The sequence below is a fragment of the Thunnus maccoyii genome, chromosome 4 (genome assembly GCF_910596095.1).
Source record: "Thunnus maccoyii chromosome 4, fThuMac1.1, whole genome shotgun sequence".
In the NCBI taxonomy this organism is placed as follows: Eukaryota; Metazoa; Chordata; class Actinopteri; order Scombriformes; family Scombridae; genus Thunnus; species Thunnus maccoyii.
The window spans coordinates 18,624,610-18,640,060 of record NC_056536.1 but is presented as its reverse complement, the minus strand read 5'-3'; the positions used below and the strand labels follow the sequence as shown (position 1 = coordinate 18,640,060).

The window sequence follows — 15,451 nt, the reverse complement described above, 5'->3', positions numbered from 1 at the left end:
CACACAACCTAGAAGTCGAATGTATATTGACTTCTACACTATTGCTTGTTTCAATCGGATATTCACTGTTTGCAACTTCGAATATTTTTTTCACCCCTGTGCCTTCACAAGTAGATTAATCCGAAGTTCACGCAGAGCCAGATGGGACTTGTAGGCGTGGCGTGTTCTGCCAGCATTAGCACCAAGCAGTCCCCCCCCCCCCCCCCCCCCCACACACACACATTTCCCATTACATCTGAGACACTTTAATGTAAATAACAGTTTTTATAGTGTTATCATTTCACGTTAAAAAGAAACTTTCAGCCAATGAAACCACTCAAGATCTTAATTTTGGATTTTTATTGAAAGACTTGCAAACAGAGTACAGTTTACATAGGGACAGAATAGTGGATGTCTAACACTTGTTCAGGAAAAAAGCACATAACCTGGAGCTACATAGATCCAAAAGCAGAATGAAATTCAGAAAAAAAACACTTTTTTACACTCTTGAAGCTAAAAAGGAGCAACTAGACAGCACTGCCCAATTAACAGTACCAAATGAATGTGTCCAAAACAAAATTTAAGAAAAATGAAAACTAATGTTATGGGCAAGGTTTTTGGAGAACTTTGGAAAAGGAAGAGGGGTTGGAGTGTGTGTGTGTGTGTGTGTGTGTGTGTGTGTGTGTGTGTGTGTGTGTGTGTGTGTGTGTTTGCATGTGTTACCGTGCAACCTTTGTACAATATTTTGCATTTAGGGAATTTCTCCCCTGGCTCTCCAACAAGTGTGAAGCAACTCACAAGACTTTGAGTGAAGGTTCAAGTTTAAATACACAATATGACAAAACAAATCTCAATCTCAGTGGAAAGGCTTGATCAGTCCAGTTTCACATAATTTTGTACAACTGTATGACTGCAAGCTCATGATTTTGCAACTTCACTATAGAATGAATAGCTACATGAATAAAAGGAACATAAATAATGACATGGGATGAGCTGATTTGAAAAAAGTAAATGTTTGACCATAAGGTAGTTTACAACATGGGAGTAGAGCAAGAATTAGGAACTCAGTTTTCTGTCTGTATTTACAATTTGTAGTGGACAATGCAAATCATAACGCTTCCTCAGGTTTTTCACTCTCACTATTAGCTGAGAATTGTACCATGCTGTTCTTACTTGTGTGAATGCAAAATTTTCAAACTGCACTGAGTGTTTGGATTTCAGCATGAGGAGGTTGTTTGGTGATCATATGATACACACAATCTGGATTTAAGATGCAGAAATTTATTGAGAGATGCAGTGGACTGCTTCCCCTACACTCCAGTAATAATATGTAGTATTTGGATGCCATGGGGAGATCTCTCTTAACCAGTCACCTCAATGTCAACCAACCAAACAACACTGCATGGTTACTTTTCTTCTGGGGATCAAGTGGATTCTTCTTCTGGGTGAGTCTTTAAACTCTCAAGTTTTAACTGTTAATCAAGACCAAGAGAAATCAAGATATACTTTATTCGTCCCCAAATCCAGTGTTCCAGGTGCTGTGTATTGCATCATGAACACCTGTTTCATAGCCCCCTGCCCATCCCAGCTCTGGGCGACTGGCTGGGACGCGCAGTGCCCCTCTGTCCATCCCTGTCCTCCTGCTCTCCTGCGGCCTGTGTGGGTGGGGAAGGTGGGGGATAGGAGGGAGGAGGGATAGTAAGGCGAGGGAGAGAAGGCAACGCAGGCCTGGGAGAGGTGGGAAGAGGTGGAGGAGTGGCCGAGCTCTCAGTTGAGGAGTGTTGTGAGGAGCGTGTACGGGAGGTGGCAGGCGAGGCATGTGTGCTCCGTGCACGTGGTGGTTCAGGGGGGCAGTCACTGATTTGCTCCAGCAGCGAGGGCATGTCTCCCTCAATCTTCTCCAGAACAGCAGCCATTTGCTTCTCTATCTGCTCAATCACACTGTCCATTTGCCAGTCACTTGTAGTGCTACTCCCACCTCCTCCATGGTGTAGCCCAGTCCCGTACATCCCTACCCCTCCTCCAGTCGTATACAGAGAACTGTACGGACTCCCATAGCTCCCTGCTATCCCCATGCCTACAGTCCCAACTTCTGGGTTGTATGGTGTGGCATGCCGGCCCAAACTAGCAGAGCTGCCTACTGTATAACAACCCTGTCCTGTCGCAGGACCTGCCCTGGCTATGCTAAACTCAGCACTATATCTGTCTGTTTTCCTGGCATCCTTATCCTTTCTAACCACTGGGCTAGCATCACCCCTTAGCCTAACTCCTGGACCTGCATCCACCCCAGTTCCAGGCCCAATTGCTGGAGTGACAGGTGCTCCCACTGACCTCTCTGCCACTGCCTCAGGTAGTTGGGTCTGACACCAGCTTCCGTCAGTCTCATCCCTCTGCTCCTTCTGCGTGGCTTCTGGCTTATTCTCAGGTGAGGCTGTTGTAGCAGCAGAGGCTGTGGGTGGAGGTCCATGGAGTGTTGCAGCCATTTTACGCTTGCTGCTGGGATCAGGGGAGGTGGATGGATGTTTAGTGCCTGAAATACCGTCTGTCAGCTTGGGGGGTTTAGGGGTCACCACTGGGGTTGGTGTGGATTCTGGAGCAACTTTATTTTGACCCAAATTGGCAGCTATTTTCCTGGTTCCATCGCCTGCTGCTTTCTTTGCACCAATCTTATCAGACTCCTCCTGTGGAAGTTTGGGTGCTGCATTTGATTGGCAGAGAGACTCCTGAATATCTGATGGGGAAATTTTTACGGATGGGCCTTTACTCATCTTTACTTCTTCCTGTTTTTCTCCATCCTGGTCAATACCTGCTGGTCTATTTTCAACTGTCACCTCTAAAGACACGTTACTTGATGTCACACCTCCATCACTCGCCCCTTTTTCTCCCTCATCACTTGTCCCCTGGGATACACCCCCTTCCCCATCTCCTGCCTCCTCACTGCCCTGTACCTCGGCTGAACTGTCAATCAGTGCCTCTGAATTCTTCAGTCGTTGCATGAAGGTGGTGACACGGATTGCTTTCTGCAAAACAGACAGAGGCAAAGAAAAAGGACAGAAGGATAAAATAGACTTATATTTACAATATACTGCTTTTGGCATGAACACCCATATTGACTTGTTTCCCTAAAAGAAAAAAAACTGATACTAAAGTTGGTTGTGGCAAAGCATAAAAAATAAGCTTTAAAGACAAGTATTTCACAAAAAGCTTGTCAAGGCACCATGATTTAGCATCATCATACTAAGCGCTGTGATGTGATTCTTGTGAACTGAACAGTGCAGAAAGATTAGTGCGAGTTATTTACTTCCAGGAGGATAAGACATCTTGTACCCTGGTTTGAATCAATCTCAAGACTCATTCTTCCCAAGCAACTCCTTGTCTTTCTCCTTCATTCTTACACTCATCTGTCTCCTTTCGATCTACAAACATCAAAGGAGTTAGGGAAAATGTGTGAGCTTAGAAGTTGTTTCTAAACCAGGGAATTGTTTCTCTGGAAGTGAAAAGCCATTTTGACACAGAAATGTCACTGATTGCAATATGGCTTGACTGAGCAGCTTCTGTACAGCTCTAAGTATGACTTGAATGTAACACTGAGGTACAGTATGGGGCAATGAGCCAGGATTCACATAAGAGGAATGACAGAAGGCCTTATAGTTCAAGTCACTTCATTTCAATAGTCCACAGTGGCCTACATCCCTCATATCCTTTCCATTTCTCCTTCTCCTTATCTACACTAATCTAGAAACTACACAAGTAATGAGCAAACCCTCTTGTTGCTGATCATTATCTTGTTTGTACCAATCTGGTTTCACAGACTAGTGCAGATGAGGAGTAAGAAAGGAACCGAGTGGGCCACTTTGAACATCTTGATCTAATCCAATGAGGAAAAGTGGGGCAGAGTGGATGGATCTCTTCTGGGACAGGCAGAGTGACAGTGGGCAGGAACAGAGCATGTGACGAGAGCTTCACCAGTCAAAACATGATCAATACATCTCAAGGCTGACTGAGGTTTAACTTGAAGAGTTTCCCAAATGGTCGATTATTATTGACTATTTTACCTGTAAGTACCTCTTTTTAATTCAAAAGGACGTTCAGCCATAAAAAAAAGATGTTTTGTTATTGAATCATGCCAGACTGAATGTGAGATTCTGCCAATGCTCTGTCCTTCCACTCTCCCTCACAATGAGCTACAATACCTTCAACTCCTGGGAATCATATGTGGAAAGAGAGAAGAGGGTTATAGCTGTTACTTATGCTGTTAGGTCAGCACTACCATCTCGATTTCTTCCCACTTGGTCTCCAGCATTTACATCATAATGACATTCTTATGATAATCAACATATAATGCAAATTCAAAACATATCTCTGCAGGGTTGTATGCTGAACTAAAAGCACATTATGTGCCATCATTGTTACAAATAAACCAATTATCCTGGTGTCATTTTTACTGCGGTCATCTTTATTGTTGGCCTTAGTCTTCCTCCTGTCTCTCCTCCTTTACCCCTGCTGCTTACTCGCCGTTATCATCAGCAACTTCATTTACTGCTACACAAAGAAAGCAAGAGTGAGAGAGAATTCATACCCGCCATTTGGCCTTTGCAAAGTTCTTCTCAAACTGGGCACACACACCATCCTTCAGGTTCTTCTCTGATGCACCATTCCCTGCAATCCTGACACAGGTGACAGACCGTAAGTCATTAAGTGAGTGCAAGCCCTGTAGGTGTGTGCTGAAGTTAGAAGTGTGCGAATATGTGCACACAATTACCATTCATGCCAAAGTGCATCTTGCGCTGTGATTCTCAGCATCTGGTCCACCTCCATGAGTCGACAGACGAGCTCCTTAGCTGAAAGAGAAAAAGCAACAAAAAAGTCAAAAGGTCAATTTAAGGGACATCATAAGAAAATAGCAAAAGGTAGTCTTTTCCTTTCTTTTTTTTTTTTAAAACAGACAATGTACATTTTCATGGATATTGATTGACAATTTGTTTGTGAAAAGTAAGATATATGATGGTAATTTTGAGCTATTTAAGATCTTACTTTTATCTACTTTAAATTCAGGCAAACATACAGTAGGCTTTTTTCTAACTCTGGTACCAGCACGTCCTCTGAAAATTCAATTGGAATTGGGTATTTATTGCCATCGTGTGGTGGAGCTATGTACCTGCAGGTGAAATGTCATCCCAGTATGGAGAATCAAACTCAAATTCGCCAGCAACAATGCGACAGAAGATGATGCGATTATGTAGATCTGTGTTCTCCTCCTCTGTCTCATCATAAAAAGGAGGGTTACCTGATAAGCTGCAAAAAGGGAAATATACATAAAGCAGAAAGGGAAATTGTTTTAAAACCATGAAAAAACCCTCCCCCCCAAAACTCCTGGTTGTGAAACAAAACAATAATTAAGTTGAAAATGTATTTGCAGCTCAATTTGTATTGTTGTGGAAGATCAGCTATAGCTTTTGTAATTAGTGACGGAGACTCACAGTATGAACATAATGACACCCACAGCCCAGCAGTCCACAGGACGACCATATCGGTGACGAGCCACCACTTCCGGCGCTGAGAGACAGCAAAGAGAGAAGACAGGGAGAGACAGTGAAAGGAGGAGAGATTCAAATGGCCTGGGTTTTCATTTATAAACCATCCCACCACATTCATAATTCTACCCTGCACAGGCAAGAGCTCCCCTTTGCACACTCAATTTTCCTCATTCTTTTTCCTGTCAGGGCCTCTGTTCCCTTTCCTTATTTATGTGTCTAATTACTCGGCTCAGTGTTATGAATAACTGTCCTGGCCTTTCACCACAGAGAACCAGGCCAAAGCACAGCTCTGAACTCCGAGTTGCCCTCACATAAACCTTTGAGAGGGAAAGGAGCGAGACGGTACAGAGGAGATGAAAAGAGAAGAGGGGGAAGCGGGCAAGAGTTAGATGCTTTCAATTCTGTGTGTGTGTGTGTGTTTTATTGGGTTTAATGATTGTTTTTCACTGTGGCAGTTTATCTCTGACAGATTATCATCTTCAAAAGCATGTTGAAGACAGAACTCAAAAAGTTAAAGCATGCCTGCAGGCCCATATAAACAACAGAAGGTAAAGCAAAAAAATAAGATGAGACACAGATGAGAGACAGAAAAAATATAAAGGAATTAAGTTATATATAAAAACAGAACCACAAATACTGGTAAATAGAGAGTATCCTACCCAGGTATTCTGGTGTTCCACAAGGCTCTGTGATGGGTCCATTCTCAAACCTGGACAGGTAGAAATCTCGCAGAACTACTTTGTTGTGATTGTTTTCTGTGTAGTACATCAGGTTTTCCAGCTAAACAAAATGAGGGGCAGAATAAGTGTTCTCATACAAGTACAGCCCTACACTCCTATTCAGGCGGTAAATAATGGAAAGTTCATTAAATACTGTGGCAGATTGAGAAGCACACCCTGTATCTCTGAAACAAGTGTGATGTAATCAGGCCTCATTTAGGGTGGTCACATGATTTTTGGCATGGTGAAACAAGGCCTTGAAACATGTGTGACAAACTGTGTCAAATAGTCTGCTTTGAGCATAACATCACTAGCTTTGACTTTGATGAAGTTGTTGGATTCAATCTAGCCACAATGCTGAGGATTGAAAACATCAAATGACTGCTGTCTGCCAGTGTGGATCTGTCGCTGACAATGATGAGAAACACACCTATCTGAGTGAAGGAAGCATCTGGGCTCCTGTTTATGAATTTTTTGTACTTCTGCACTGATCTGAAAATGTAGTTTTCATTCAGTTTCATAGATTTACAGGATGAAAGAGTCCAGATTGAAAGAAGATCCCTGCTTCTACCAGTAGAGGGAGTCTGAAGCCCAAGAGACGCTGTTATACCACCCTAATCGGTTGATAATGAGGGCTAAAGATATGAATTTGTGTGCGTGTGTGTGTGTGTGTGTGTGTGTGTGTGTGTGTGTGTGTGTATCACTAGAGATAGCATTGAGCCATAAAGACAGTGTTTGCTCTCTTGCTAAAAATTCTATCAAATGTTGAGTCATTAACTGAGATGGCAGTGCAATGCTTTTATGTGTCTCCTCAGAGATTCTGTTGACTAAATGCAGAAAATTGCTTTCCGGGGCGTGACGGCGAAGAGGGCCACTCACTCTTTAAATCTATTTGTTATATTTCTTCCTGTATTTTTAGAATGTAAGTCACCATCCTTTTTATTTCTTTTTATAGTAATGGCACTTACCACACACACCCTGCCACACACACCATAATGTGTACCTTCAGGTTCCTGTGAACTATGTTGAGGGAGTGTAAGTACGCTACAGCCTCAAGGACTTGTCTGATGACATTGGAGGCGTCTCTCTCTGTGTAATTCCCCTGGTCCAGAATCCAATCGAATACATCTCCTCCTGTAGCACTACATGCATTCACACACACACACACACACACACACACACACACACACACACACACACACACACACAAAAACATCGGTACACACATGAGCAAATATACTTATAAAAATAAATACAAGTTGGTGCCTCTGTTAACCACATGTTGCAACACAGCAAATCACTTTAAGCTTTCCGTAACACAGTTATCAAAAGCCCCGCACTCTTGTTTTTATGTCTATGAGTAAGGCAATCTGCTTCAACTAGCCACAAGCTAGTGCTGCAGAGCAATTAAAAATTAGAGTATTGGTCATTACTCTATAAAGACTTGGTTAACTTTGGAGAGAATATAAATGATTTGTGTGATCATCGAGTATCGCCTCCAGCGGGAGGACTATTGCTTGGGCAAAAGTGTGAGCTATGAACAGACACCAACACACATACACACACAGATGACTGCAATAACTTTGATCGTAGTCTGCCTCTCTGTATTGCAGTAACAGCTTGGAAATACGTTGTAGACGCAGCTTCAATAAATGTTATTGCTTAGAAATAAAGCTGCAAATGTTGAAAAAGGTACTAGTCACAAGAGACAAGGACTCTGTCGATCCCAAGCTCTCTGTAGAGGCTCTCTTATGGCAAGGTATTGCTTCAGGAGCACTGAGTAATGATGAGTGTTACCAAGAGCAAATATCTCATCAAATCTAAAATCTTCCTCTGTGGCTAAGGAGAGCAACAGAGCACACAGTAATAAGAGGATAGACTGAACCCCTACCCTTGAGTTGATGGATTTGTGTGTGTTAAGGTACATGAAGACACACACGCACAATTAAGACACACACAGGAATGCTTGCACAAGAAAGATAAATAGTGAAACAGTAAAAACACACACTCACAGTTCCTGGATGATGAAGTATTCTTTCCGGGTCTCGAATGTGTCGATCAGCTGAAGGATGTTTGGGTGGTTGACCCTGAAACAGCAAAAATGAGTCACAGACTGTAACCTTGCAACAGTGAAAGGTCTTGCATGCATTGAAAGGTGCTAACCATTCTCTGTAATTTGAATAGACTTATATACAAACAAGATTGAGTGGGTGTGAATCTCTTTAGCTGGGTAGATACTTCAAAAACAGAGCAAAGCAGAAGTTACAAACACCTGTGCTCACATTATCACAGCAGCCAGGGTTATTGCATGAATTGTGTGAGTGCGAATATGAACAGAAATTTAAAAATAACAAAGCATTCTCTTATTCTCCCTCTCTCTGCCGCTCTCCATTCCTCAATCATACATCCATCTGTCCACAGACTGACTGCGTACAATTTCAGGATCATGATTTCGTTCTTGGCAGCCTTGCGGACTTTCCTGCCGTCTTTCTTGAGGAATTTCTTGCAGACAAACACCTTGTCTGTTTGTCTGTCTTTAGCCAGGCACAGCTCGCAGAACTCCTTCCTACGCAAGAAGACAGAGAACAGACGCAGAAGGCAAAAAAGGTAAATGTCAGAAGAAAGACATGTGGCTGAAGTGTTACTGTAAGAATGAAAGCACAGAAAAATTTATATGGACATCGTTGATCACATATGAGAGTATGGTCCAAGAAACAAATGGCTTAATATTCACATTGGGGAGGGACAGTATATTGGCTGTTTTGGTCAAAAACAGTGAAAGAATTTAATTGGATGGCGAGTCGTTGGAATAAGAATAAAAGGGCCATAAATAAAAATGCAGAAATGGGTCTTTTGCTGCCAACAGCTGGGCATCGTCTGGGTTTGAGTCTTACGGGTTTACAGTACTTGACCCAAATAGATTTTTACAAGCTGTGTAATGCAAAATTAAACTACAACTTTTCACATTAAATCTTTCAGGCCCAATAAATACTATCTGAGAAAATTCATTGGCGCTCTTGCTTTATTTTTCATTCTTTTTCTACTGTAAATCATTACATTAACATATTGGTAGTAAATTGGTTTAAGGCACACTAGAGTAGAAAATGAAATACAGAATAATGAACATATTTTTTCTTTACCATGGCCTTGCTACCTTTAACCTTCTGTCCTCATAAAATCAAGAATTGCGCATATACAGTGTGTGCACTTAATTTTGAGTTGATGTGTGTGTGTGTGTGTGTTATATAAAAGATGAGCAGAAATCTCTGAGGCCAGATGCTGATGTTGCCATATGGCCTCTCACACTGATTGGTATGTGTGTGTGTGTGTGTGTGTGTGTGTGTGTGTGTGTGTGTGTGTGTGTGTGTGTGTGTGTGTGTGTGTGTCTGTGTATGTGCTTTCAATGTGTCAAGAAGAGGTGTTCAGGAGTAGAAAACAGACACCATTCAGCCAGTCAAGCAGCAGAGTGATTTTCACAGCTCTTTGAAAATATGTCTAAAGGATTTTTTTAAAGACACAGAATATTTCAAGTGAATAAATTAAAGACTTCCAACAATGTGTTTCATGAACTGTTGTGATCAAAAATATACAGACAATTGGTTGGCATCATTTTACAAAATGTGTCTCTTAAGTCTGTTACACACTAGCCTCATGCTATTACCTTCTGTCATTCCCTCAGTGAAACCCGTGTGATGTGCCAAACCAAATCTGCAGTGATCCAATTCAATTTTGAAATAATTTGTGAAGGGAATAAAGACCATTTGGGAATATTGGAATGTGCCCATAAATTCTACATGGGAGAGGAGTAAAAAGAGCCAACAGAGAACCCATCATAAGGCTTTATGGTACTTACGCTCGGAGGACCTGTCCAATCTCATATTTGTCTGTGACATCAGACATGCTATCATAAATCCGCCCATCTCGCAGGGCAAGGCACCCAAATGGCATGACGGCATTCACCTAACAAATAAAGACACAGAAATTTCAATCATTGCACTACAAAGGGGGAAAGTAAAGCACGAGTCATTTTGATGACACCTTTAGGTAACAGACAGATAAAGGGATTGCAGACAAGCATGGACAAGCATGTTAAATTAGAACAGAGGTACTGATGAAACATTTTGAAAGCCTCCCTTAGCCGAAGTCAAAGACACCGAGGGAGTGCCATTACTATTAGCCTTTAAAATATACAGTACACTGGAGAACCACAGACAAGTCAATTTCTGAGCGGATCTGGATACTAACGCTTCTGGCAGCCTGGTTGCGTGCCAGCCTTGTCAACAGATACTAAGCTACCCACTAAGCTTCTCTCCACTCTGCTAAAGTCTGTAGATTCTGTGCAACGTCTGTCAAGTTCAAGTTAAACTTTATTTAAAAAGGGCAGTGTCCCTGTGTCCCTAAAGCAGCTGGCTTCTTCAGCAATCACTAGAGACCCGGGTAACACTGATAGCACTTGGTTTTAATGACGAGAAAATTAGATTTTTGTTTGTAGTCTGTGTGCGCGCAATTGTGTGTGTGTGTGTGTGTGAGTTTGGATTTGATGTAGCTCAGTAGTTCATGACCTTTTAAACTCGCTGTGAATGTCCCTAAGAATGGTTTTTAATTTCTCTTTTCACTTCATAGTAACTCTCCCTGAAAATGCACTTGACAGGGAAAAGCAGCATCCATTGCAATGATTACATGTGTGTGACTGTATATATGTGTGTATATATATATATATATATTTCACAATCACATTCTTTTTTTCTTAAATGATCTTATCATGTCCACCCTAAAATAGTGTGTGACCCCACAGGAGGTCCCAAACGCCCAGGTAGAAAATCAAGGATCTAGATAGTGAATCAGCAATCGATATACCATCTCACCAGTCCTCAGGCAATCCTCACCCACATCCTTTAACACTCCATCTACTGTAGGAGACAGATTCCCTGGAAGCTTCAGCCATATATTCTCAAGGTCCTTCTCCGCTCCTAAATAGCCGATTTAACCCAGTCCTGTTGGATAATTCACTTCTATTGTTTCTCTTTGACTTTCCTTTAGTGTGGATTTGTACCTTCAGTTTATCTTCTGTCTCTCTGGGGCTCAGGAACACACCATGGAATTGACCAAGTTGGGAAATTATGTGATAGGAGGGAATGGGATACTTGATTAGTGTGAGTGATGCTAGATTCAGCCAGTAATGCTGTGACTTCAGGATTGTGTTGTATGTATAAGTGAGGGAGAGGGACAGAGAAAGAAAAGAGCTTAGAGATAATAAGACAATATAATGTGAGGACTAAGAAGAGAAAGAAAATGAAAATCCTCAGAGATAATGACATTTTGCTAATTTAGGATTAAGGAACGAATATCACTGATGTGAAATCCTCACTCGCATACTTTCTCTCTCTCTCGAAGTGTGTGTTTACGTATGTGTGTGTAGCTGCTGTATCACTGCTGCAGATGATAGGGCCAGAGGTGCTTCTGATCTATGGTGGAGGCGGGGCTGGAGAGTACTGTGTAATCCCAGTGCTGGCCCTAATCTCTAATCTGTATCCCTAATCCAGAGCACTGGGATACACTCTGTGTGTATGTGTGCATGTATAAATGGGTTGGTCTGAGCAAGTGCAAAAGGTTGATGCGGATATGTCACATGTGCAGATACAAGTTTGTGTAGAATGGTGTGTGTACGTGTGTGTCCATATGTGCATCCATGTGTGAGTGTAATGCCCCAGTGAGACCGAGGGGAATTTAGTGGTGGATTGAAAAGGCCTAGTTTTGCCAGAAGATTATGTAAGCACAACAAAATTCCCATGACAAGGTCCAGGACGGTGAAGGTGATGCTTGCTTGATGTGAATGGAGCACATTCATCACTGTGGGAACAGAGTGTCCCCACTGAACGTCATTTGTCAATAAGGTTTAGCAGTTATGACTGCCAATAACGATTTTAGATGGTAGATTTTGAGCACTTTTTCTTGTTTTTGATCTGCTCTAAAACTCTCTCTCTGTTGGCCACTATATTCTCTCTGACTTTAAAGATACATAATTCTGTTACGCTGCCCTCAAATTCCCACATCTCTGCTGCTGGTGTTTCAAAGCTCAACACTGTCTGCAGCTGATTTTCAAAACATCCTCACTGACTTGGGAACAAATTTAAAGATTTGCTGAAGCTACTATATCTTTAAGTCTTCATACTGGCATTTTTTTTTTTTTTTTTGCAGACTTTTCCTCCTGTTTCTCCAGTCGGTAATGGTTTAACTTTAGTCGAAACTTTTAGTGGTGCTCTTCTCTTTTCAATGTCAAATATTAATTCCCTGGAGGCTTGGCTTGCATTTTAGATGCAGGTATTTTCTTGGTGCATGTAAGTCTGGTCTGATCTGTCCTTTGTTTTAGGTATACTGTATGTTTGTCCTTTTTTCTCATGTGCTAGTGGTGATTGTTTCTCCAGCTAGAAACTCAGATGCCATAACATAACACCATACCTGCAGAATACTGAGTCAGTATGAACCTTGAAGTTGACGGAGAGTAGGAGGCGATATGGGAGGATATGTGAAGAAAGGAGACGAGCAGGGAGGGGTGGTAAAGATGGAAGACGAGGAAAGAGGTGAGAAACGATGGGAACGGAAAGGCAAAAAGGAGAAAAGGTACACTGTGACTAAGTGAAAAGGTGGATAGAGAAAATAGTGTACAAAAGAACAGTACAAACTGTAAAACACAAAAGTGCAGAGGCAGATTGAGTACCTCTCAACCTCACAGCTCCACATCTATGTGCTTGCGAATGTTTGCCCAGGTAAAAGCGTGTGTGTATGTGTTAAAAGGTTATGTGTGATAATGTGGTGTGTGACTCATGTTTATGAGGGAACGAAGGGCTGTCCCCAAAGTCAGAAAGCACTTGAAGGCACTCTGACATTGCAACCTCTCTGTAAAACAAATTCCGAGCATGCATCCTGAATATCTGCTAGATCGAAGCAGGTAGCACAATACCTGAGATGAAACAAAAGCATTGAAGTACAATGCAACAATTCAGCCACCCTTAGGGATACCAGCAGTGATTTCCCAGAAGCAGGTGTTGCTTTGAATTTATGAAATTGGGCACTGTGATCTGGGTGTTTTGACATCTCAATGGCAGAAATGATCACACACATTAAAACACATTAAAAGAAACTCTGTAGTCATCCCTGTTATTCATTTGTATATTTAAAATCAAAGATGATTGAGCATCCAGCGTTATGTTTGCTAAGTGGTTTCACCTCATTGTTGCTGTAGTGAAACTGTAATGTGAATGCAAATATATTATTTTCTGAAATGATGAAGTCAGACAGCATTTGCATTGTGAACCAGACAGGTATGTCCCGACAAATCTGATCACAGAGTGTATCTCCTACCAGTAAATGTGTCAAATGTATTATTTCAGGATAAATCCCTTGAGATGTATCATCTTATTTCGAGAAGGTCCATTATGGATTTCGAATTTGAATACGGAGATCAAAAAGAAGTCATGTTTATGTTACTCAGCATAAATCTGGCATTCATTTAATGATAAAGGGTTTATGTGCTTAGATTCTTGAAGAGCAAGACCAAAGGAGCTTTTTTGCATTTTGTCATCTCATTTAAAATTAAAGGCAATGAGGGACTGCAATGTTTACAACATTAGTCAGACGTTCTGAGTGTGCAAGTACCTGTTGTGTCATCGTCATGTCCCTTTATGATGGCTCTCATTTGATCATTCTAGGACACATTAAGCAACTGTCTGGATGCTCAAAAATCGAATTGTACGCACGCTGCTATTGAGTGTCGGCTGGTCCCTGTGATACAATGAAACACAACTAAAATGGGAACTATTTTATCTCTACATCCCTCTGAATGGGGATGTAGGAATGCTGCAAAGCAATAAAGAATTATTGACAATCGCATTGTGTGGTGCACATTCATGATTATGATTATGTCTTTAAAATATACACCCATTAACACACACAGGCACACACAGACTCAGGTGTGAAGGCACACCAAGCTATTCAAGACATCACGCTTTATCTTCACCACCTTAAATCAAATTGCTTGTGCACGTCTCTGTATCTGAGTGTGTCTGTGTGCTTGTTCACAAGTGTTGAATTGAGGCTTCGGCAAAGCTCAAAAATGAATCGAATGGAATACAGTATCTTTTTATCAGCTCAGAGGGGAAGTGTTTCAGAGGTTCTCAGCGTCAAGGTTATTCTAAGAAAATCTGCTATTTACTGGCACTCATCTCTTTAACCATCCTATCCTATTGAGTCCATCAGTCCGACTCTGGAAATAAAAAAAGGAAAGAAACCTTCCTCCCTTATCTGCTAGGACTAATGGTGCATTTTGCAGCTCATCTCTAAATACAATAAACTTAGTGAAGAAAAGCAGTCTTTTACAGTAAGGCTATGTTCTGTATAACAAGCAGCCGTGACAAGTCTGGCTTTTGATCTGCCTCCATTACAGAAAGCGATAATAACTGTGAATGTACGGTATGTTATGGAAATATTTCACCGACTGCAGTGCGAAAATGCTTTTGCAGATTCTCTCTGAGTTGTCAGTCAAGTGGTTCGATGTGCCGGTGTGTCCTTGTCACTGTCAGACAGATGCAGTGCAGCGATGCTTAAATATCAACAACAATGCCATTATCAGCACAAATCCCGATGTGATTAAATGATGTCGCATCGGCTCTGTTAAGAGGTGACATGAGATCTATGGTATGATAAGATAAACAGCAACAAGCTGTGTGTGAGTGTGTGTTTATAAAATGTATTTATAAGTATGTCAATGTTTGCCTCAGGAGAGGAGTTGGAGCAGCAGAGGGTCTGTGGCTGACCTTACTTTCCGCCTGTGTGAACAAGAGATGCCAGGCCTCACATGTCAGACTTTATGTGAGCACTAACCACCTGAGTTACACACAAACACATGCGTACGCACACATGTACACACATCTGACCTCCACTAGGAGCATGCTTGTAGGTTCATACGTAAGCACGCACATCATACAGCTCAGTGCACTTCACTATGGCTGTCCTTACGTGACAGAGAAGCACGCTGAATATATCTATCCCTCATTAGTGTCTGACATGTCACTCTGCTTATATCACGGCAGCATGGACACAGGTGTGTGATTCTACAGGAATAACATGTTTATCCCTTCAACCAAACAGCGGGATCGTCTCACTTAAAAGCCTCTTTGTCTTTCCCTGCCTTCCATGCTTTCTTCCCTTTCTATTTTC

The 15,451-nt window shown here is 41.7% G+C and overlaps 1 protein-coding gene across 3 annotated transcripts in view; it reads right to left on the bottom strand.

Moving 5' to 3' along the window:
* Window positions 1-324: 324 nt before the first annotated feature.
* The window catches only part of camkvl (CaM kinase-like vesicle-associated, like), a 41,562-nt gene continuing 26,435 nt past the window's right edge, over window positions 325-15,451 (bottom strand). For 2 of the 3 annotated variants that reach the window (XM_042408606.1, XM_042408607.1), the window contains exons 3-12: window positions 10,089-10,197; window positions 8,670-8,801; window positions 8,248-8,322; window positions 7,239-7,377; window positions 6,176-6,296; window positions 5,460-5,535; window positions 5,138-5,274; window positions 4,742-4,820; window positions 4,559-4,646; window positions 325-2,999 (exon numbers count right to left, since the gene is read on the bottom strand). In XM_042408606.1, the coding sequence (XP_042264540.1) occupies window positions 1,545-2,999; window positions 4,559-4,646; window positions 4,742-4,820; window positions 5,138-5,274; window positions 5,460-5,535; window positions 6,176-6,296; window positions 7,239-7,377; window positions 8,248-8,322; window positions 8,670-8,801; window positions 10,089-10,197 (2,411 nt within the window). In that variant the 3' untranslated portion in view covers window positions 325-1,544. The remainder of the gene's footprint in view (window positions 3,000-4,558; window positions 4,647-4,741; window positions 4,821-5,137; window positions 5,275-5,459; window positions 5,536-6,175; window positions 6,297-7,238; window positions 7,378-8,247; window positions 8,323-8,669; window positions 8,802-10,088; window positions 10,198-15,451) is intronic. The other variant, XM_042408608.1, reaches the window with a different exon arrangement.